Source organism: Nomascus leucogenys, chromosome 4 (assembly GCF_006542625.1).
Source record: "Nomascus leucogenys isolate Asia chromosome 4, Asia_NLE_v1, whole genome shotgun sequence".
In the NCBI taxonomy this organism is placed as follows: Eukaryota; Metazoa; Chordata; class Mammalia; order Primates; family Hylobatidae; genus Nomascus; species Nomascus leucogenys.
This window is the reverse complement of record NC_044384.1, coordinates 10,189,317-10,212,713: the sequence shown is the minus strand read 5'-3', so window position 1 is coordinate 10,212,713 and position 23,397 is coordinate 10,189,317. Positions and strand designations below refer to the sequence as shown.

Below are 23,397 nucleotides of genomic sequence, written 5' to 3'. Positions count from 1 at the left end.
TTTCCTATGCTAATCTGCCTCAAAATGTCCCCTTGTTTCAGAACCCTTATTGCCATTTAAAGAAAATTCTCAGACTGTGTCTGTAGTTGCTCATAGTTGTTTTAGATAACAGATCCTTCTCTGCAGAATTGACTAAAAAAAAAAAAAAAAAAAAAAAGTCTCCTAGTTACGTATAACCAGGAACTGGCTTTTTAAAAAAATTGTTCTTGTGCCCTGAAGTGGTGTTTCAAATTCTGCCCCTTTTCCTAAAAGTAATTTCTTAATTATTTCTAATTTCCAAATGGGTACCCAAGTGATCAAAGCCATCCACTCCACCCAGCACCTGAGTAACACTGACTTTATTTCTATCCCTATAGTCTTGCTTTGTACTAGAATGTCATTTAAATGCATGTCTGGCCACTTTCACCAAGTGTAATGCTTTTTAGATTCTTCCATGGTATTTCACATATAGGAGTTTATTCTTTTTTATTGTCATATGAATATACTATAATTCCTTTACCCACTCACCAGTTGAGAATTTTAAACATATTTTAGTTGATTGCTTTATATAAACTCATGAACTCCGGTCTAAAGAATAATTCTGTCACACCCTTCCTGCAGCATAGGTGGAGAGATTGACTTGTTTTATTCCATAAACTCCTAAAACCCAATGTAGATATATTTCTGGATTTTAATCTCTATACATGTTATTTTTTGACAAAAACTTTTGTAGTATAAACATTAATGTATAAAAGTATTCATTAAGCCTATTTATATCTCTCAGTGGGTAAAACACAATCTTTGAAAAACTTTTAAAAATATGAAAATGATAGAAAATGAGAAAATATATTTTATATTGCACCTAATAAGTGCTTATAAACAAAAAGTTGCTTAGAGTGCATGGGTAATTGTTTTAATAGGTTTTATTATTATTTAGGCATGATGAGGTCAATAGATAAGGACATCATTTTCTTTGAAAATTTAGTTTGTGACTCTGTTCCCAAGAGGAGGGAGCATGCCATGGCTCCGGGGGACCACAAAGAGAAGTACTGGGGTTGGTCACAGACGGAGAAAGAGGGAAACTGGCTAAGAGCCTTCACTGTGTAACTGGCAAGCCAAAGTAAGCAGGTTAGGATTCCTTATTTTGGAAATTTCAGCAGGCTCTGGAGCATAGAAGCTGATGCTTGGCCCTGGCGTGATCAGGGCAGAGTGACAGTCACTCAGAGTTAGAGTCTGATGAAGGAGGTGGTGGTGGGTGTGGGCTCCTTATCGGTTGGTTTGCATTTGAAAAGCCCACCTTCAGGCAAGTTATTTACTATCTCTAGGACTTGGCTAACTGTGGTAGGGGCAGTCCTTCCAGTGGCATCGAGGCCTTAGATGTCAAAGAATCGGAATATAGAAAATAAAAAAATATTAATAGAGTAATGTGTTTTCTAAGTATGTTCCTTTAAGGAGCATAACTCTTACTTAAATTGGGTTAATACCCTTTTAATATAAGTTAGAAAGTTGCCTTGTTTAATCTTCTGTGGCAGGATCCCACATCCAGCAGCTGATGAGGACAGCAACAGACAATCTGTGGAATCCACATTGAGTCTTAGAGACGTTAAGGGGTGGATTCGCCTATTCTTGCATTTGAAATTCCCTAAGCAACCAAAGTAATTTTGAGTGGGTAGAAGGGGAGAGTTGGGAAGACCCATTCGGGAACCTCCCTCTCTCACAGGAGAGAGAGCTATTCTCCTTTCTCTTTCTGTTGCCTACTAAACTCTGATCCTAAGCCCCCAACCCCCCAAAAGAAGCTGAGAGTTGGGGTGAGAACACACAGCAGTTGACTGAAAGATGGGGGAAACATACAGTTTCCATGCAGCAAGAAGTAACATTGAGAAATTTAATTCTTGATTCAGAAAGCAGTAAACTCTTATGTGAGTTGAAAATAAAAATAGGGCACATTTTATCATGAAAGGAATTATGAGGAAGCAGTTGGAAATAACAAGTTAATAAAACAGAAATTGTTTCTCTACCATTATGATGAGGCCCCTATTTAGCTTAAAAAAGAAAGGATATTATGCCATTCTCAAAGAGTAATCACTGTCTATTATGTTCATAGCTTTACCTCTCATGAACAGAAGAGAACTTGCCTCATGTTTTATACTAGTCATGATTTCTACTACTAAAATAAGCCAACAACATTCACTATGAACACCTACTTCATCCCAATCTGTTGGATCTCTATTTGCCCCTAGTTTTTTTAATGGAACCAACAAAACCACTGACCTGGATAAATACTGGAAAAGAGAATCAAGATGACCATGCAAATTAATATGAGTATACTAGATTCTAACAAAAAGGAAAACTGGAATCTGTGCTCTAAATCTAAATAAAAGCTAAGAATTTGGTAGTATAATATAATGGTTTAATATATTCTGGATCTCAATAAGTCTATGACCTTAGAAGTAGAAAGAATGGAGCTAAACTTGTTGAAAAAAAATGTAATTGTTACAGCCCAATGGGTTCTTGCGCATGGCACAGAAATGCCAATACACTGAGAGTGGTGTTGCAACAGAGAAAGTTTCATTATTGCAAATCAGCTGAATGCAAGGATGGGAGATGTTTCTCAAATCTGCCTCTCCAAGAGTTCTGAAGTTAGGGTTTTTAGAGAAAATTTGGAGGGCAGGGGGCTAGGGAATAGCTGCTGCTGATTGGTTGGGGATAAAATCATAGGAGTGCTGAAACTGTCTTCATGCACTGAGTCAGTTTCTGGGTGAGAGGTCACAGGACTGGTTGAGCAAGTTCCTTGGTATGAGTCACAGGTCGAGTGGAATCAGTTGGTCTGTCCTAATGCAAAGTCTGAAAAATATATCAAAGACTTAGGTTTTACAATAGTGATATTATCTGTTGGAACAACTAGGGAAGTTACAGATCTTGTGACCTTTGGCTACATGACTCCTGAGCAGTAAGCAATTATAGAAAAGCAAACTAGGGAACAATGGCTGGTTATCACTTAACTATGCCTGCATCTTAGCAGATTTCAGGCCCCTACCATAATTCTAACCTTGGGCCTTTCATTCATTTTAAAAAGGCACTTTTAGTCCTCAAACAAAGAAGGGGTCAGTTTGGGGAAGGGACTGTTATCATCCATGCTTTAAAGTTAAACTATAAACTAAACTGCTCCCATAGTTAGTTTGGCCTATTCCCAGGCATGAGCAAGGACAGTTATCTTATGAGGTTAGAAGCAAATATGGTGTCAGCTATGTTAGATTTTTCTGACTCATAATTTTACAAAGGCAGTTTCATAATCAATACCTAGAAGTCCGAGGCCCCATGTGGTTGAGGATTCATTTATATTACCACTAATGCTCACCAACAAAACAGGCATCGAAAATGAATCATGCACTTTGGGAAGCCGAGGCAGGCAGATCTCCTGAGGTCAAGAGTTCAAGACCAGTCTGGGCTACATGGTAAAACCCCGTCTCTACTAAAAATACAAAAATTAGCCAGGTGTGGTGGCACACGCTTGTAGTCCCAGTCACTCAGGAGGCTGAGGCATGAGAATCGCTTGAACCTGGGAGGCAGAGGTTGCAGTGAGCCAAGATTCTGCCACTGCACTCCAGCCTGGGCAACAGAGGGAGGCTCTGACTCTTTTTTTAAAAAAGCATGAAACCATAATCTAACTAACACAAGACTTGCATTGATGATGTTTAGGCCAACTTTCAACTCATTACCTTTACCTCCCAATGTCTAAATTAAAAGGAAAATGCTAGGCAATGAAATTATAGCAAGTGATCACCATCAGGGAATGTATGTTTTCATTCATGTTTGCATTCCCCTTTTGATCCTATATGCTAATTCCATATTTAAATACGCCTAAGACAATGAAGAAATTTTCAAAAAATTGCTCAGGTAATGAATAGAATATCTTAATCCAAAATGCAGATCATTTAAATTTAAGTTGTTATTGTCGCAAAACTTCAAAGTTGACCGATCTCCTAAAGGGCTACTCAGATATGAATTCATATAGTTGAAAGTCTTCCATCAAACTTTTTGCCACGATTTACATGGATATAATGCTGAATCAATCCTTTAATCAAATAGTCACTAAAGTTTGGTTATTTTTTGGTTTTGCAATATGCTTAGCATAGTGATTGTATAATTTTGTCCCCTTAAAATACTTATTTCTTTTAATAAGTCAGCTTCCCAGGGCACAGTGCCAGATAGACAAGTTTTATTTTTATCAAAATAAAACGAAAAAATTTTCTGTAAGGCAGCTCAAAAGTGATCATTTTCATCAAATGTAGCTACTTTAAAATCTAAAGAGATGAAATATATGGATTCCTATACAGAAGACTAAATACAACCAGAATGGAGGGAATGTTTTTTCTTTTGTACTAAAATGCCTTATATACAGCCCACCCAAAAAGGATATTTGTAGGTTAAATCTTGACTTTATCATTTTTATTATTAATGTTATTTGTGTTCACTAGCACAAAGATTACATAAAAATTCCAAGTCTTGCTTTCTTCAGTTCATAAAAAAGAAGTAGCTATCCTCACATACCCATGATTATATACAAATGTTAGATTAAAAGTTTCCTTTTTGTATTATTGTCAGGAGCTCCCTGCAATAAAATGTTATAGAATATATACCTAACGTCCTTCTCTAAAAGTTCCTTTCTCCTACTAGCATATGTGTTCCTGGCACATAATAGGCCCCCAAGAAATATTTGCCTAATTATTTGAAGACATGCATAGCCTAAGCTAACTATTTACACCTGAATAGTGAGAATCTTTATTCTGGCTTATTCCCTCTTCAAACAGCAGGTGCTTGATGAAGTACTCAGCAGAGGTTCCAAGGCAACTGGCTATAGATCTTTAACAAAAAATAAACATCAAATTTTCCATAAAAATATGCTTATGACAATATAAATTATAAAAATAGGAACAATCATGTTTTGGTTGTCGAAAACAAAAATATAAGTTTAATTTATTTTCTTCAATCGCATTGTGCTATTGTTTGCAGTACATATTCAGGTGCATTCTTTAACTGCAATAAGCATTTTCCTCTCTGTGTCTTGACACTAGTCATCCATCAAAAAATGCTAATTATATTAGTTCTTTCATAAGCTGTCTCCCTTGGAAGGAATTTTTAAAATGCAATAGAAGCACTATTATGAATTTACTTAAAGTATATTTCATACATTTATTAATGAGAACAAAAATTATAGAAACTTACCACTAAAGAATTATTTTTCTTCCAGTTACAAAAGACAATCTAAAAAAAAAATTTAAACAGTGCTGTCTTCTTAAATAGAATGAAGCTAAAGGATCATTGAAAGTTTCTTCTCTGTAAGGCAAACTGTGAATATACCATATAAAACCTGTTTGATCTGTCTTTAAACGAAAAGCCTTAATTAATAAGAGAAAATTTAGACTGCAAAGGGTCACTTCCAAAGTTCATATGGATTTGGAATATTATGATAACTCACGGGAAACTGAAACCTCCCTCAAAAAAGATGTGGTGTTATTTCCAACTGTTTTCAATGGAAATCTTAATTCCATATTATAAAATGAAATCATATGTTTGGGTCTATGTGTCACTTTTGATCACTGTTTGAAGAGCTTTGATATTCTTAATAAATTCTTCAGGAAGGAAAAGGATGCTAATACTATGCACATTTACACCTTTGAACTTTTAGTTCATATTTATAAGAGAGGGTATTATCCCAGTAAGTCATTACTCTTATCTTCAAATGAGTGCTTTCGAACAGCCTAGCAACTCCTCATTAGTGTGGGGGACATCCTCATTAAGTGTAAGCCTACTGTTTTAGCCTGGACATGTTTTTCCTTTGATCTAGAACTAGAAGGACATTAATGACCAAGCTTTAGAGACAGCTACTATATCCTCTCCTCAAAATGCCCATCGCTTTGGTGGCTGTCTCAGAGACGCTTGTAGAAGTCAGCTTCCCAGGGCAAAGCACCAGACAGAGAAGACAAGGAAGGACAGAGAATAGATATCAGGGCACAGTCAAGGTCATGTAAGTCCTTATTCACACAACCCTGAATATAAACCTCTATCTATGGAAACTGAATCTAGTATGCTTTTGTTCAACTCTGAAATTTAAATCGTAAATTAGATTTTCTTTGTCATGTGTTTGCATTAACAGCAAAATACTTCATATCTCTAAAGTTAAATTCAGTCACATTTATGTTAATTTAAAATATTAACAAATAATCAGCACCAAAATCAAAAATAACGCCCAGGATCCTGAGGGAATAGATAGCATTCCTTTATCTACTAGTAAGACTGGTTTAAAATGAACCCTGCAATAATTCAAAAATACTAGAGAAATTAGAAATATTCTCTAAAAGAAATTATGTTTTCTTACTCTTTGTGCTAAGGAAAATTAATGTTTCAAAAAGAGCCCCAGGGAAGAATACATAAAGTGAGCCAAATCCAAAATCAGAAACTAAGCCTTATTTATTCCAATCCTAATCAACTATAAATATTTTTTATACTGCATTTCTATTAAATATGCCGAAAGCTGACAATAGGTATAGGAACGGGTTATTTTGCCTGCAATTCTAACACTACATCATCTGCATGCTCTGCTGCACTAAATGTAATGAAACTTGGTCTAGATGGAAGATAGCACAGCCCCTGAGAACAAGAATAAATACAAAAAGGCAACATTACTAGAGCTGTATAATCAGCACCTTCCACTGCACAAGAAACAGGTTGAGAAATGACCTTTGCATGAGCTAGTGAAATAGCAAAGTGTTTTTTGTTCCCTTCTCCAATGTTGTCTGTGTTGGTGAAAGCACAGGCAGATTTCCTCCATGGAAAGCTGCCACTTTACCAGGGGAGGCAGTTTTTCACAGGCAAACTCTCTGATGGGGACAATTGCTAGTTTGATAGAACACACGCTGGGGTGTGATTGGGCCTGTCCAGGGGTATTGTGGGTCACAGTCTAGGAACAGGAAACACCATCTCTAAACATAGAAAATGCAACACCATTGGGGAAGGTGGCAGAGGCCAATGATATTCTAAGGCACAGCAGAAAAATATTTGCAAAGGAGGACGTTTTAGCTCTCTAGGCAGTGTAGTGCTCCTGTGAAACCATTGCTCATAATCACACTGATAGTATCTTTTATTTCAAAACAGTGCCTGATGGTGTTCAAAATGTGTTCATATTTTGAGCCTCATAGCAACCCTCTAAGGTGCGAAAGGCAAGTAGTTTTAGAGATGGGCAGCCACAGACTTGGAGGTCAGGTGACTTTTCCAAGGCATCCAAGCTGAGCCCAGGGCCTTCAATTCCTCATCAGTGTGTTTCCCTAGGATGTCAGCTGCCTTCAGAAGGCAGCGTGTGAACTTTGCAGGGTATCCTTGCCATTGCTCTGTGCATCCTAGTGCACCGCAACCTTGTAAGCCTGGTCTCAAAACCTTTACTTTTTTCTTGACATATTAATTGAAAAGAAACACAGGAGATTTGCTTTTTAATTCTCTCATTTTCTACCTTGCTAATTCCGTCTCCCCTTCAATTTGTAGGAATGCTTAATGAAAACAGCAAGAGAGATTATCATTGGGAACTGAAATGTGTAATCAATCCCTGGATGGAAAAAATAGTGGGAATTATGTAATTTTAATAGCTCAAGTACTTAAAATCATAAACAGAGCAATACAAAACTTTATATGATGGAGTTTCTATAATTCATCCTTACATACAAGGAGAAATGAAACCCTGCAGATATTACTTTAGATATTGCTTAGGAGCAGACAGTCTTTTGTTCATAGAGAAGATAGCATTGAAAATGAACATTTCATGGAGCTTTAACAACTAACAAAGCTGAAAGAAGTATTTTTCACTAAGATTGCTTTGATCCATGATAGGTATTTACAATACGCAGCCAAGGGCTTTGACCATTAAGGAAAATAAAATAAAATATATAGTGCTTGAATTCCCATTAGGTCTCAAGGGTAAAAGAGTAAATTTCTCTCAACAACTTTCCTTATAGCATTTTTATCCCGTTCTTTATAACAGTTAGTGCTGGGTTGAGAAAAGTAGAAGAGATTCCAGTAAGCTCCCACCTTCTTTACTCTTCCACAGAATTTCATCTCAAGCTGGGACAACAGCTAGAGAGCGAGCGAGGCAGCCAGCTCATTCCATCTTCTCCCCCGTCTTACATCACTGCTCAAGAAGCAGGTGTTTGGAGTCCAGAGAGGATCCAGTTGTTAAAATACTTACCCGAGGCACTTAGACCAGCTCTCTCCAAGATTATATGGAATGCTAAGTTGCTCTTGTCTGCTACTGACGAGTGCTGTCTCCTTTTCTCCTGACCCACCAGGACTCTGATGTTGTTATAAAGCCCAGTGCCTTGTAAAACCAACATTATAATGGCTCTTACTTCTAAATATCTGAAATTACCCTTTCCAGAAAATCAAAACTCTTTCTGTATAAATACTTCTCAGTTATGTACATGATTCATTCATTTCTACCATGAGCCCCTGAATTCTCCTGAAGGTGTTAATAACTGAAAGTATTTTTGGAAATATGAAATAACTTTATTTGGGTCCAGTCATGGAGATGTGGTGATCTGGAGGTGGTAGACAGAGGATAAACTACTCCAAAGAAGCATCAGAATCTTACTCATTCGGGCAGCTTTCCCGATCACCACCTGTCAGCCTGCAGTCACATACTTGGCTGGGCAGAGCGCCTTGCATGCAATGAGGGACGGATAAGTGTTTGTTGAATGAGAACAAGCTAATGAGACTCGGGTCCTGTAAGGAGGCTTTCTGCATCCCTTGGTTCTTTCCTCATGTTCGAAAGAACAGGAAACTACCCTGGGCTTGCTCTAAAAGTAGTAGTTTGAAACAAATATGAAGAAATCACCTAAAGTGTGTTCATTTTTTATTGATTTTTAAATATGTATTTATTTATTGAGACAGTCTTGCTCTGTCACCCTGGCTGGAGTGCAGTGGCACGATCTCGGCTCACTGCAGCCTCTGCCTCCCGGGTTCAAGCGATTCTCCTGCCTCAGCCTCCCGAGTAGGTGGGACTACAGGTGTGAGCCACCACATCCAGCCAATTTTTGTATTTTTAGTAGAGACAGAGTTTCACCATGGTGGCCAAGCTGGTCTCGAACTCCTGACCTCAGGTGATCGCCCACCTTGGCCTCCCAAAGTGCCGGGATTACAGGCATGAGCCACCCCGCCCACCCCTGAAGTGTATTTAAAATACTCAGTCCCCATTATCAGAAAGCTGTGGAATCTAAATATGTGAAACAAAGTGTGCCTTGCATCAGGCAAAACGGAATGGAGAGCTAACAATGGAGGAAGGGGCTGTGTACCCTCGGCTAAGGACCCATCATCTTCCTTTGCTTCTCTTTCACATCTGAACTTCTCTCACTGGTGGTTACTCCTGTGTCTTGTAGATGAAGTCACTCAGCGGGGAGAATTTGTTTGTCACACCAGCCAGCAGCTTAAGTTATCAGGGAAATGAAGTCAGTACACCCAGCCAGAAGTGTGGGCAGCATGGAGAGAGGGATGTCTAGAATATCCCATGAGGATGAGACTTTGAAAATAAGTTTTATAAATTTAACTTTGTTTCCTCTGCTAGTTCAGATCTTCACTCCCCTCTTTCTCGCTTCTTTGGCCTTTTTCTGTCTTCAGATTATAACCAGCTAGTTCACTGAATAACGCTCTTGTTTGAATCATCACTCTGGACTCAATCCTTGTTGATTTTTATCACCATTTGACTACTGACCTTTCCCATTCATCTTTTTGTTCTTTAATATTTTGTTTATTTGCTACTCTCTCTTTCTCACCCCATACCATTCCTCCAGTTTCTGGCTAAGCATTAATCTCACCGGGGAGAATATTGTTAGCCTCCAAATTCAAACTCTCTTAATGTCGCGTGTGAATGACCACAGCAGAAAGGAGCCCAGTGCCTAAGTATGCCTTGCCCTAGTGACCTCGCTTTATTGTTGGACTCTTAGTCCATTTGGACTGCTATAATGAAATACCATAAACGGGGTGGCCTATAGCTGTGTCTTCACATGGTGGACGGGCAAACAAGCTCCTTTGGGCCTTTTTGTTTTGTGATCCTTAAAAAAAAAAAAATGAGACAGAGCCTCACTCTGTCACCCAGGCTGGAGTGTAGTGGCACCATCATAGCTCACTGCAGCCTTGACCTCTTGGCCTCAAGTGATCCTCCCACTTCAGCCTCCCAAGTAACTGGGGCTATAGGTGGATGCTGCCATGCCTGGCTATGTTTTTTTTATTTCTTTGTAGCAACAGGGTCCTACTACATTGTCCAGACTGATCTTAAACTACTGGGCTCAAGCAATCCTCCTGCCTTGGCCTCCCAGAGTGCTTGGTTAAACAGGCATGAGCCACTGCACCAGGCCTGGGTCTCTTTTATAAGGACACTAATCCCTTTCATGAGAGCTCTGCCCTCATGACCTGATTACCTCCCGAAGGCCGCGCCTCTCACTACCATCACATCAAGAATAGGATTTCAACACATGAGTTTGGGGGAACACAAACATTCAGACCATAGCAGGCTGTTTTGTGAAGTGGCTGAAATCTAAGTCATTCTACATGCTCAACAGTTCATTCTAGCACATATCATTCTACATGCTCAACATTTAAGAATACGTTTTTTTGTGTGTGGCTTTGACCATGAAAAGAGCCTCTTTAGTGACAATGTGAATCAAAATAAAATGTATTCAGTTCATTCCATACCCCCAAGTGATTGTAGAAGGCAGGAATGAAGTAGTGGAAGAATTAGAAAGATGTGTGGACAGAAAACTTAGAAAAAATATTTTTCCCCAAATTTAGGGAGAGACTGTAAATCTGGCCTGATGACTATATAAACGTGAGACCACAATAAATGAAACCCTTTGCCAATTAATTTTCATAGACAAGGGAGTGAAAGTTTTGCTATTTGAAATTGCAGATGCTTTACAACTGCAGCAGGTTCAAGAATTTAACACGACCTCATTCAGTTAAGAAAGTGTAAATTCTTTGTTTCTTATTGAATATTTCTCAGGAACCCCTTCTCACTGGGAAGGGGATAATTATAGCTTGCCATTTCAAATCACCCCTTTCAAATGACTCACCTTGGTATGATACTATTTTCTGCCCCTTCTTCCCAGTTTTATGTAGTTTGATGTTTAAAACACACAAAAATCTTACATGCCCTTATGGAATAAAAGGAACCCCAGATTCAAGCCTCGTCTGGTCTGGTCTGTTCCAGGCCGGCATCTGCTGTAATAAATAGAACTGAACTGATTTGGGCTTTGCAGGGATGCACTGTCACGCTCCACTGAAACCCCTGATCCTGACCAGTTTCCTCGATCCTAGATTTCTCACACCCTGCTCTTTTACTCCAGTCCTCCACACTGGAATTTTTGGATGCCCTGCAGCCAGATGTAGGCACTGGGGAGTCAGGAGTGTAGCCTTTAGCTCACCTATCTAGAGACCAATTTATTTCACATTCCTGCATTCTCTAGAAGTTTCACTCAGATAAGAGACATCGGGATATATAAAAGTCTCACTCAATGCTTTCTTACTTTTTTCCTCAGTCACCCAGGTCCAGATGGAACACAGTTTCCTCTTAAATCATGTTCTAATCTCCCTCTAGCTCTGATTTATAGCAAAGCTGACTTAATCATCTCGATTTGGCTTTTACAAATTCATCAAAGTCTGCCTGGCTAGTGACTCAAATCTTACTCCGAATCTCAGAAGTGAAATGTTGACTTCCTATTTCTTTTGCTGTAATAATACTTTCCATGGCAAATAAAAGTCCTTGGTAGATTAGGGGAAAATGTCCACAGTAATTTCTCAGTGGAGAAAAGTCCTTAGTATACTGAAAAAAAAGTAAAGCCATTGCACTACAGTAACTTCCTGCTCCCCTTTACCCAAGTTCTGCTGTGTCTGCAGCTGTTTGTGGAAGAGAAAAGGTCCCCTTGGATCTGCTGGGCAGCATTTTTCTTACCTTCTCAACTACAAGCTGGTTCAGAGAGTGAAAGTCTACCTGGATCTCAGGAGAAAGATAACTTGAAGAGCAATGTCTATAGTGATGCAAACACAAAAACAGGAGAAACTTCTTCATTTACAATACAATTTTTCTTTGTTCTTTGATATCTCAAGAACCACCATGATTTTTGTGACATGCTCCTGCAGTGCATCCCACTCATCCTACTCACCCCTCACCTGAACTCCCCAGAGTCAGGATCAGATTTCCATGGGCTCAGCAGAGGGCTAGAGAAGAGTCAGAAGACAAAGATCTACAAGCTGTGTTACTTAGGAAGCCTCTAGAGAAACAGACCAAAATAATATACATATACATATGTTATACACACATACACATATACATATATAAAACACATATATACATGTACACATTCATATATGCACAGATACACACATACACATACATACAACATACGAATACTAAATACAGGTCAATTCACTTCAACCAAAGATTCTGTATTCTGTGAGTTAAACCTGGCTCTGTTATTTCATTTTTCTTTATTCTATTAAAGGACTCAAGTTTTGTATTGTTTCTGCTTTTTTACCATTACCTGAATTAGCGTCAATTAAGAAATTATTTTTCTTTCATTATATCTGTCCCAATTGTTCTTTTCTACCAACATGTTTGTCTTTTTAGCAAAAAGTGAAGGTTTTATTTTCAAAACATTAATTGAAATCAGCTTGACCAGACTTTACTATTTTTTTTTCCTTTCACAGTTAGAATCATGAAGTCTAACAGGAGGTAGGGAACTATCTCAATTCCATTCCCAAAATGAGGTAGATGGGCCCCAGTAAGAAACGAGGATTCGGAGCAACTCTGTGCATGTTGGTTGAGACTCCAACCAACCGAAGAATAGGAATTGGCTGTCACCGAAGTGAAAATACACCCCGCCGAGGGAAATTCCCACACACAATCTGTTCAAATACCAAATCTGGATATATGCCCCCAAATGTGAGGGCAGATAAAAATGTAAAAATGGGATTTAGGAAGCAAACACATCAGATAGGTAAAAAAGACATCATTCTCAAATTTAAGAATATGGAGTGGCTCCAGAAGTTTTATTGTAAAATCTAATAAAGGCTTTCAAAAAGAAGATCTTTAAAGGTCAAAGAAGGAAATCATAGGAAGAAATAAGAACAAAATAAACATATATTAAGATGATGGGAAGGACAAATATGACAAGGTTTTTCAGAAAGCTTAGAGAAAGGATAAATCAATACGGAAGGAAAAGAGGGAAGATAATCAATAGGGAAGATATACGTAAGAGATACAGCCAAGGAAAAAGCTAAAACAACTGGAGTCAAGCCAACAATTAGGAATGCTCCCGTTTTTCCAGCCACCAAGCAGCCGGCTCTGACATCTACAGGATCCCGGGTGGAAACCCACCACCCTGTCTCAAACACAAACATCCCCTTTCGTGGACTGAGAATTGCCAGCCACTATAGGTTTTATTCTAAGTTTTATTTTCCTCCCTATCTACTTGTGTTTTCAGGGGATAAGTCTAGTTGGGAAAACATCATGTACAAATAAAGATAATGAGGTATTAGAAGTACTATAATACAGATTTATACTTAATTCAGCAGGAGAAACAGACGTGATTGGTCCATTCCTAAACTAGAATTCATTCGTATGAACTATGATGAGACTAACATTGTATAGCTAAGAAGATCAAAGATATCAAGGAACAATACAAACTGATTGATACTTTTATTTTTGATAGGGAGATATTTACTCCACTTCTTAGCTTCTACATTGAAGGTGATTCAAGCTATCTATTCACTAACATTTGCAGTGAAGATTATTTTAAGAAATACAATTTATAAGGTTGAAAATCCACTAAGCTGAAATGAACATTTGATATTTGAAATTATAAAACATCTAGGTGATTGCATTTGAAATTCTTTAATGTTTAAAACTTACATAGATTCGTTTTGTTCATGATTTAGGCAAGATGTGATGGCTAACACCTGTAATATCAGCACTTTGGGAGGCCGAGGCAAGAGAATCTGCTGAGCCCAGGAGTTTGAGGCCAGCCTGAGCAAGAAAGACCCTAGCTCTACAATAAATAAATATATGAAAATAAAATCTTAAAAATTAAAAAAATTCAGTAGATCAAACATATGCCTACATCTTTTATAAGACCAGTCAGTATTTGCTCTGAGTATCTTAGAATGATTTGTGTTTTGTTGTTTTACTGGGTAGCTTGTTTTGATAAAGTACTATATTTTTTTAGTTGGGATTATCAGTGATCTGTCAACTGAAAATCTCTAGAGGAAACTAACACGAGGTAATAAATTCAGAAGTTCTTACTCACTGAGTTTTTAAATAAAAAGTTAAATGCATATATGAGAACAAATATAATTCATAAAATAATGGTAATTACTTATGTTTTTAAAAATCCGATTTTAAAAAATATTACATCTTCCACTGAAAAAATATGGTTATCTCTGAAAATCTAAAATCTAATACAGTGCCTGACAAGTAGACAAATGGGTAGTGCCCAAAAATATGTTGACAAATGAATAAATATAACCTGAGAAGAAAAGTCAATCCTTAGTCAAATCAAATCCAGTCTTATATTTATTTTCTATTTGGCTATGATACTTTGTCTTTCTTCTATAGTCAGTTGAAATGCTGAAAGGATCTTTCACATAATTAAAAAGTTATCTTAACTACAATTAAAGCAAAAGAGGAATACGAATATAATTTTAAACCCGGATTACACATGATTACACATGCTCTTTTTGTACTGAAGAAATATTCTTATTGTGAGGTTCTCCTCAAAATGGTGAAAAAAGCATAACTCTTCTCTAATGCAGAGACTAAATACTATTAAAATTTGGGACAAACTAAAAACTGTCCCAATCGTAACATGGCAGTTAAATTCACGTTAAAAGGAAAGTATACTTCATAAATAACAGAATTCAAGTTTCTGCTTGTCTTCTTTTGTTATTAGCTCTTCACCACAAAAATAGGTGTGAGTATAGATCAGTAGCTGTTCCATGTGATACACACAGATGCCCTCAAACAAGTTTAAAGTAGAGCAAGTCTTCCACCCAGGATAAGAACGTATCACTTCTCTGTATTTAACTGTTTCATCTACTCTATTTGGAAGAGCACACTAGCACCAAGGCACCATTCTTCAAAAACAATGTTTCTTTTATGATTTGTTTTGCTTCTTTTTCCTGTCAGAAACTAGAAAATCAATACTTTTTATTTAGCCATTATATTGATAATTTTCATTCGCTTGGGTCAACATTTAAGGAGTACACGAGGTGCTTTTTGTGATTAACATTGGGAGGTAAAAATGTTAAAATTCCTAATTGTCAGGGAATATCTGATATGTTTACAATAAAATCTCCAGGAGATATGTACACAGGGCGAATATAAAATCATCTGTCAATCTTTTAAAATTTTTTTCCCATTAAACCCTCATTAACATGTAACCATATAATAATAAGGATAATGGTAATTTGTGATCATATATTGAGGTAATTCAAGTCTTATGACTTACATCACATCTTCACATGGTGGGTTTTTTTGATTCTGAATTTTTGAGGCATAAAGTAAGATAAATAGAAGAGTATCTTATATGTATATATTTTCAAAGATTTACTAAAGCCAAACTCCAGAGTGTTCAGGGAGACTCAATTAGTCATCTTATTGAGTTAAAAGAAAGAAAATAAAAGAAAAAGAAAGAAAAAATGAATAGGGTAAAATGAAAACTTTGAAAAGATGTGAAAAGATAGATTTTAACTAATGTGACTATAATTGTGCCATCACTGAGTACACAGGTGGAAGAATTGTAGAGTTTGGGTACAAATGTGTATCTTAGATATGGTTTATGTTCACTCTTTCATTTAAAAGCTGAATTTTAGAGAGAGTTAAATGGCATTTCACAAAGCTAGTTGGCAGCAGAGCCCAGACTAAAACCAAGATTTCCTTGTAGGCATGTGTATTAGTCCGTTCTCACACCGCTATGAAGAATTATCCGAGACTGGGTAATTTATGAAAAGAGGTTTACTTGACCCACAATTTTTAACAGGCTTAACAGGAAACATAGCTGGGAGGCCTCTGGAAGCTTACAATCGTGGCAGAAGGGGAAGTAGGCATGTCTTACCATGGTGGAGCAGGGGAGAGAGAGAGAGAGAGGCACGGCAGTGTAAGCCTGTACCAACAGCTACTCAGGAGGCTGAGGTGGGCAGATTACTTGAGCCCAGGAGTTGAAGCCTGCATTGAGCTATAATCATGCCTTTGCGCTCCAGCCTGGGTGAGAGTGAGACCTTGTCTCTATGGAAAAAAAATTACTTTAAATCTATAACATTTCCTTATTTTATCATTTATGTAAAGATTAGTGAAAATGTTCCTTCTATCCTTAAACCCCATCTGTTTCACTTCACCCCCAATAAATAACAGTAGGTTTTGTACATTCTTCCAGAGTTTAATGTACATACATGCAAAGATGCATATAAATTCTTCCCATGCACATTTTTTACAGTGACATAAAATTGTATTTATTGTGTACAACCTGATATTTTGAAGTATACAAACATGTGGAATGATTAAATCTAGCTAGTTAACATATGCATCACCTCACATAGTCACCATTTTCTGTGGTGAGAACACTTATCCACCCACTTTACATTTTTTAGTATATATTTTTATTAACTATAGTCACCATGTTGGACAATAGATCTCTTGAACTTATTCCTATTTAACTGAAATTTTGTCCCACACATCTTTTTTACACAAACATTAGCATGCTCTACATATTACTTTCACCTGAAAAATAGTAACTTTTCATAATTTTTTCATAGTTCTTTGAGCATTAAAAAATTAATGTGTGTAAACCCTAAAACCCTGTAACTTATCATTCTTCACTGTATACTATTATTACGACGACTACTGAAAAGTAGTAGTCTTCAGTAGTTGAATTTCTAAAATATGTTGCTAGATGAAACAAGAGAAATTGGTGTTTTGAGTTTCAATCTTTTTCTTGTTTTTGTCTTATGATATCTTATGATATCTATTATTTTTAAAAACTATTTTCACATGCAGATTCATTTATCTTTTCTTCTGTGACTTTATTTGAATCCTCGCTTGAAATTCCTTCTCCTTTCTGAGTTTATGTAGAAATTCTTCAATATTTTCTTGTAGCGTTTTTTTCCCCCACTTGCTTTCTCTGAAATTTATATCAATGGAGGAAGAGACATGGATTCAAATTTTTTTTTTCCAAATGGCTACCATTCAACAGTTTGTTGAAGAGGTCAGCTTTCCCTAACTGACTTGAGACTCTACTTGGACCATATGCTTAACTATTATATGAACTGGGTCTATTTCTTGACTTTCTGTACTATTGCTTTACTGACTTTTCCGTACTGTTGTTTTTCACAAACTGTCTGTCCATTTTGCCTAGAGTTTCTTAGATTAAAGTCTGACTCAGAATAACCAATCTTTTCATAGCAGCAAAAAAAAAAAAAAAAAAAAGAAATTCTAGCATCGTTAAATGACAATAAAGATTAAACTGTTAACAGAATAAAAGTGTTAATTGGTTTTAACTGCTCTGTGGAAAAGCTGTGCTTTGAAGAATTTCATTATGTTCTATAATTAAACATTAAATTTTAAATACTAAATAGAAATACCACTGGGTTTTTAGGAACATGCTCCTACTCTACCCCATTACTGAGAGTTTAAAATTTCCGTGTTCACAGAAACTAAATATTTGGTTAATAAATATGTACACAATATTGCAAAACTTAGTGAGAATGAAATTATACAGCTGTGAAGATGGACAAAATTGCCAGATGTCAACTAATTCATCTGTAGCAAAGTTTTATCTATAGACCCACAAAAAATTATCTTAAAGTATCTACACTTTTTAAAGTAAAATGTCTCCATAATTTTTGACTTGGTAAATTTCTTTCACACATCATGTGGGAAGAAAGAGTGGCATTTCAAAGTCACGCCTTCATAGAGAGCCAAGTTTGAGAGTTACAGACAAGAAAAAGAGGGCGTGGTCTAGTAGTTCAATGCTAGGAATATTTTCTCCAGAAAATTCCTCCACGCACCATGTTAGGGCTGATTCTGCCCTTGAAGGCAACTAAGATAACCATGAATAGTGGAGCACTTCCTTTGGAGTTCGGTTTCCTTCAAATATATACATCCACATGATCCCTGGTTATTTTTTATTTGTTAGAACATAACAGAGAAGTCTGACAGTACTGTTATTTCAAGTGATTCTGGATGCGAGTGGTGAGGCTGGATAAAGAGGATATTCTCTTAGATTCCACGGAGGAATGTAATTTGACAAACAGACATTTAGGGAAAAGACTGGGAATTTTACATTCTTACTGCATTAAAATATATTGACTCCTTACCACATGCTGTCAGTGTCAGATGGAAGGGTTCCCAAGGCCACTCTCCAGCTCAATACTCCTCTAGAAGACTCACAAGACTCAGGAAAGCATTTTGCTCACAGTTTATATCACCACAGTAAGAAATAAGATTAAAATCAGCAAAGGGAAAAGTCACAAGGGATAAAGGCCAGGAGAGACCAGGCAAAAGCTTCCAAGGCCCCTCCCAGTCGGGTTGCATGGGGACACCCTTAATTCTCCCAGAAATGACAAGTGACAACACACACAGTGCCATAAACCAGAGACGCTCCCCTGAGCCTTGATGTCCAAGGGTTTTATTGGGGATCAGTCATGTGGGCATGCAGCACCCCCAGGACTGACTCAGCTACTCAGACTTCAGGCTGCATCAGAGTAGAAACAGGCATACCTGCTAGGCTGTCCCTTGTTGGGATTAATGTATCTGGTCAAATGGGTATAGCATGGCCCAAGGTCTCAGACTTACAGAAACAGGCAGAATATTCCAAAGGCCCCAGAAATCATATCCCAGAAGCCAGCCATAGGCCCATCCTAAAAATAGGAATGGAGAATGTGCAGGGTTTGAATAACCAACTGGGACCTGCTAAATTAACCCTTTCCTGCCCACTATCACATACATTACTTCATTTAAAAAAAACTGATAAATTCTTGTTGCCAATTTTATAGATGAGAAGTTAACAGGTAAAATAACTGGCTCAGAATGATCCCCAATTGTCCTCCTCATGGCCCTATACTTCTCCCTGGTAGCACATACCACAGTAAGTTTGTGATTCTTGCTGGCCTTTCCCCACTACTCAAAAGCCTCAGAAGCAATAGGCCATATATATTTTTCCCTCCTATTCAGTTCCCAGGCCCAAAACAGTGCTTAGGTTATAGTAGCTACTTGAAAATTGTATGATAAATTTATATGACAGGCTGGAGCATTGTGGTTGAAATCGGTGCCCTAAATCTTTTGAATCCTATATTGTTATAATTTCCCTATATCACAATGTCAAAAAAAAAACAAAAACAGAATATTCTGGAAACAAGTGTACCAGTTCTCTTTACCTCTTAGAATTTTTATGAGGCCCTAGAATATTCCTCAGAGCTGAAAGAAACCTTAGAGATTATATTATCCAACATTCTATTTTAGATAAGAAAAAACATTCATTTTGTACAGACATTGTTAGATATAAAGAGATTACATTTGCAATTGTCTACAAATACCAATAGAATTCTTGTTTGAAGTCAGGACAAACACATCATCCATATTTTCCCTGTTTCACAAAATAAATGCAATTGAGGAATGTGCATTTTGTTGGCAAGGGAGTTGGGGGTTCAAATGTAACACCTGTTTTAGCTTTTCCCAAGTTAAGGAAATAATTCTTTGGGTTCATTTGCCCTTTTTGACATATTTCTAATATTAGTTTTATAGATCAGTCTTTAAAAAGTTGTGCAAATACATCTTCTAATATGTCCTCCTGTGGGTCTCATGTGTCATCTCCCACTCTTCTTTGATGAAATGGTGACCTGTGGAGAAGGTTCTGGGGTCCAGTCATTATCAAATATAATGTGCATGTGAGTCTCCTGGGGGTGTGTTAAATGCAGATTTAGATTTGACGGTCTGGACAAGCTCCCAGGGAGGCAGATGCTACTGATCCATGGACCATGCTTTGAGGAGCAAGTCAAATGCCATCTAAATTATTTCCTCTTTCTCCTATTCTCTAGTATTGGCTTGTTACCACAAGACTGTTTAGACAGATATGAAACAGTCTATCTGTTCCCTAATAGCCCCAAAAGAACACATTTTAAACAATAATAAGGGAAACCTAGAGTATTAGTGCATTTATACACTCCTGTAAATACCCAAGACTGGGTAATTTACAAAGGAAAGAGGTTTAATTGACTTAGTTGCACATGGCTGTGGAGGCCTCAGGAAACTTACCATCATGGCAGAAGGCAAAAAGGAAGCAGGGACCTTCTTCCCATGGTGGCAGGAGAGAGAAGAGCAATGGAGGAACTTCCAAACACTTACAAAACCATCACATCTCACAAGAACTCACTCAATATCAGGAGAGCAGCATGGGAGAAACCGCCCCCTGATCCACTCACCTCCCTCCCTCCACATGTGGGGATTACAGGTCCCTCCCTGGACAAATGGGGATTACAATTTGGGATGAGATTTGGGTGGGGACACAGAGCCAAACCATATCACCTAGCCCATTTATTCCAACATGGCTGACAAAAATCACAAATATGACTTTCATCTAGGCTTAGGCACAAACACTGAAGAAACAGCATCTTCTACCTAAAGTTTCTTTGCTTTTTATGCTGTTTTAAACACCTTATTTCCTGATCAAAGGATGAAGTTTACAGTAGTTTTTACTTCAGAGACAAAAATCCCTCCTGCAAGCATGCAAGCTCTTGCGCGGGGCAGAGTCAAATCCCAGAAAGTGGACAAGCACTCAACCTTTACATCTCAATGACTGAGTGTGAAATAACTTGTGTCTTCATTATCTCATTTCCAAAGGCTAATAAGCACTGTTTTTCAGATGACTATGAACAAAGCTCAACCTCAAACAAGATGCACTCGCTACTTATCAATGGTTTTGTTGCTGCTGCTCCTTACTCCTCTGAATCAACAAAGCTCATTTGTTTCACTTTGTGAAAACTCTTCATTTCCCCCCCCAGACTTTCCATTTCACGCTGTGTGAATTTTATTAAGATCTCTTTCAGAGAAGCTAAGTGCTGGTTTCTATAGGGCCCTAAGGGATCACAGTTGCAGCCTCTGTAATGTTGGAAGCCTCTTGAGATATTTCTTTTCTATTGAAAACTCCTTGGAGAATCATAGAGAAGAATCTAAAATCTTTTTGGTGCTTAAAGAAATAGTTTTCCTCGTGAATATTTTTATGTTATAACTTGAAAATCGCTTGATATTGTAACCTGAAAAATCAACAACACAGAAATCCAGTTAATGTCCAATATCTGAATATTAACATATTGATATTGGGTGGGTCTTTCTGAAAACTTTCTTAAAAGCTAGCTTAAAATATTAAAATATTTTCCATTTTAGAGTTAGCCTTTGTTAATAACACTTACCTATAATCCTATTGAATAACAATTTGTCAGTGGAGTTTTCCCAATAAAAAATGTTTTTAAAAAGTAATTCTAATTAGATAGTTGAAAAAAGAATTTGCATTCTGATTTTTCCCTGAATTGACATAAGAATTTTAGTATTATATGCCCTCAGAAATGACAGTGATAACTGCATAACAGTTTGCCCACAATATTGTATCATAATAGTCTGTCATAATGGCAGTTAAAAATACTGTAATTCATTTAAATATTGGAAAGCATCCACTGTCATTGCCTAAGTCACCTTTTTTTTTTCTGTTCCTTTACACTGTTGTGAATGCCTCCTTTTTAAACATCCAAATATACATGGATTTTTATTTTTAGTTCCATTTTCATGTACCATTAAAAGATGCATATTTTGGTTGGTTTGGTTACAGCTGAATCAGCCTCACTGACTCCTGTGGAGATCAGGAGGAGGCACAAGGGCAAGGGCTTTGTCTACGTGGAAAACTGTTACACACTTGAACACATGGAGACCCATCTCTTTCCCTATCTCTATTCTCACAGAATGTGTGACACAGGAGAAGGACTATTCACTTTTCAAACAAGGGAAGGAGAAATGATCTATCAGAAGGTTCATTCTGCGACACTGGCCATAGCTGAGCAACATGAAAGATTAATGCTAGAAATGGAGCAGAAGGCCCGGGTAAGGCCCCTTCCTTGGTAACCTATCAGCTTGGAAATGAATGTCACTGGGATCTGACGTACACCGTGTATGTGTGGGGCCATTCATGTCAGCACCTGGGTGTCCACCCTGCCCTGATCCTGAGGGTTTACCCTACCCTCTCATCTCTCTAATATCCTACTCAATGTGTCACAAAAGAAGTTATTTGTGGCCACCAACTGTGAGCCCTGCACTTCTGGCATCTACCTATGTAAGACCTGTTGCCTTGGATGTCAGAGAGAATAGATTGCATGAAATAAGAAGCAATGCTGTCTGCATGTCCCCACATACAGTTGGACAATCAGATTTAAATATGGGCTCAAAATAACTAGGAAAATTAAGTTCTCACCAGAAAGGGTTCCACTTTTTTTTTTTAAATCTTTATGTTTATCCTAGGTGCTCTAAAACTTCTAGCTCTTTCTTTATATGTAATAAAATGTTTGCAGAAGGAGCTTATGCTGGTTGACAATAGAATAATTTGTCTATCGTCTTGTCCTGGAACTGTAGTCCAGTTTTAGGATCAAGCTAAAAAATAATCTAGTAAAGAATCTAAAGTAGTAAATTTTATTAATATGACAAGCTGAAAAATAATAAGCTTTATTACTAATTTGCTTGAAAGGCAAACAATGAAATGACTATTATTATAATCTTAAGAGATGAGTATTATTTTTTCTCTAGGATTTATAAAGATGCATCAGAGTTCATCTATAGAAGGACAGGTGGTGTTTGGGAAGCATCTGTAATTCTCTTTGTGAAACATCAATAAGTCTATTCTAGTTTAAGACAATGAAGTTTTATATTACTATTTTAGTTTTTATCTCTAAAATTCTATGAAATATTTCGAAGTATAAAATATTTTTAAAAGAAAGAAAACAGAAGTAGCTTAAATGATCATATTTTATTCTTAATGTACTTCTAATTTTCTCAATACTATATTTATCTCTCCATCTGGGGTATGGTTAAAAAAAGAGCCTTCCTAAAACCTCAGGAGGGAAAGGGCAACACAGGACATTGGAATCCCCATGGAAATGAAAGAGTAGCTTCAGCAGTTGTAGGATGATTAAGATGAGACTGTGGGATTGACTGAAGAATCATCAATTAGAGAGGGCTGGTAAAACTTAATCTTCTAGAAAGATTTGGGTTAACTTTAAACCATTGTAACCATTTTCTAATCAATGTGATGTTTTTCTAGTGATTAAAATCAAGTGGAAAAATATAACTAT

At 37.1% G+C, this 23,397-nt stretch overlaps 1 protein-coding gene across 1 annotated transcript in view; it reads left to right on the top strand.

Moving 5' to 3' along the window:
* DOK6 (docking protein 6) overlaps positions 1–23,397 on the top strand; it is a 433,588-nt gene that overhangs the window by 301,153 nt on the left and 109,038 nt on the right. The window contains exon 6 of the mRNA XM_003264328.3: positions 22,018–22,156. Coding sequence (XP_003264376.1) covers positions 22,018–22,156 — 139 coding nt within the window. The remainder of the gene's footprint in view (positions 1–22,017; positions 22,157–23,397) is intronic.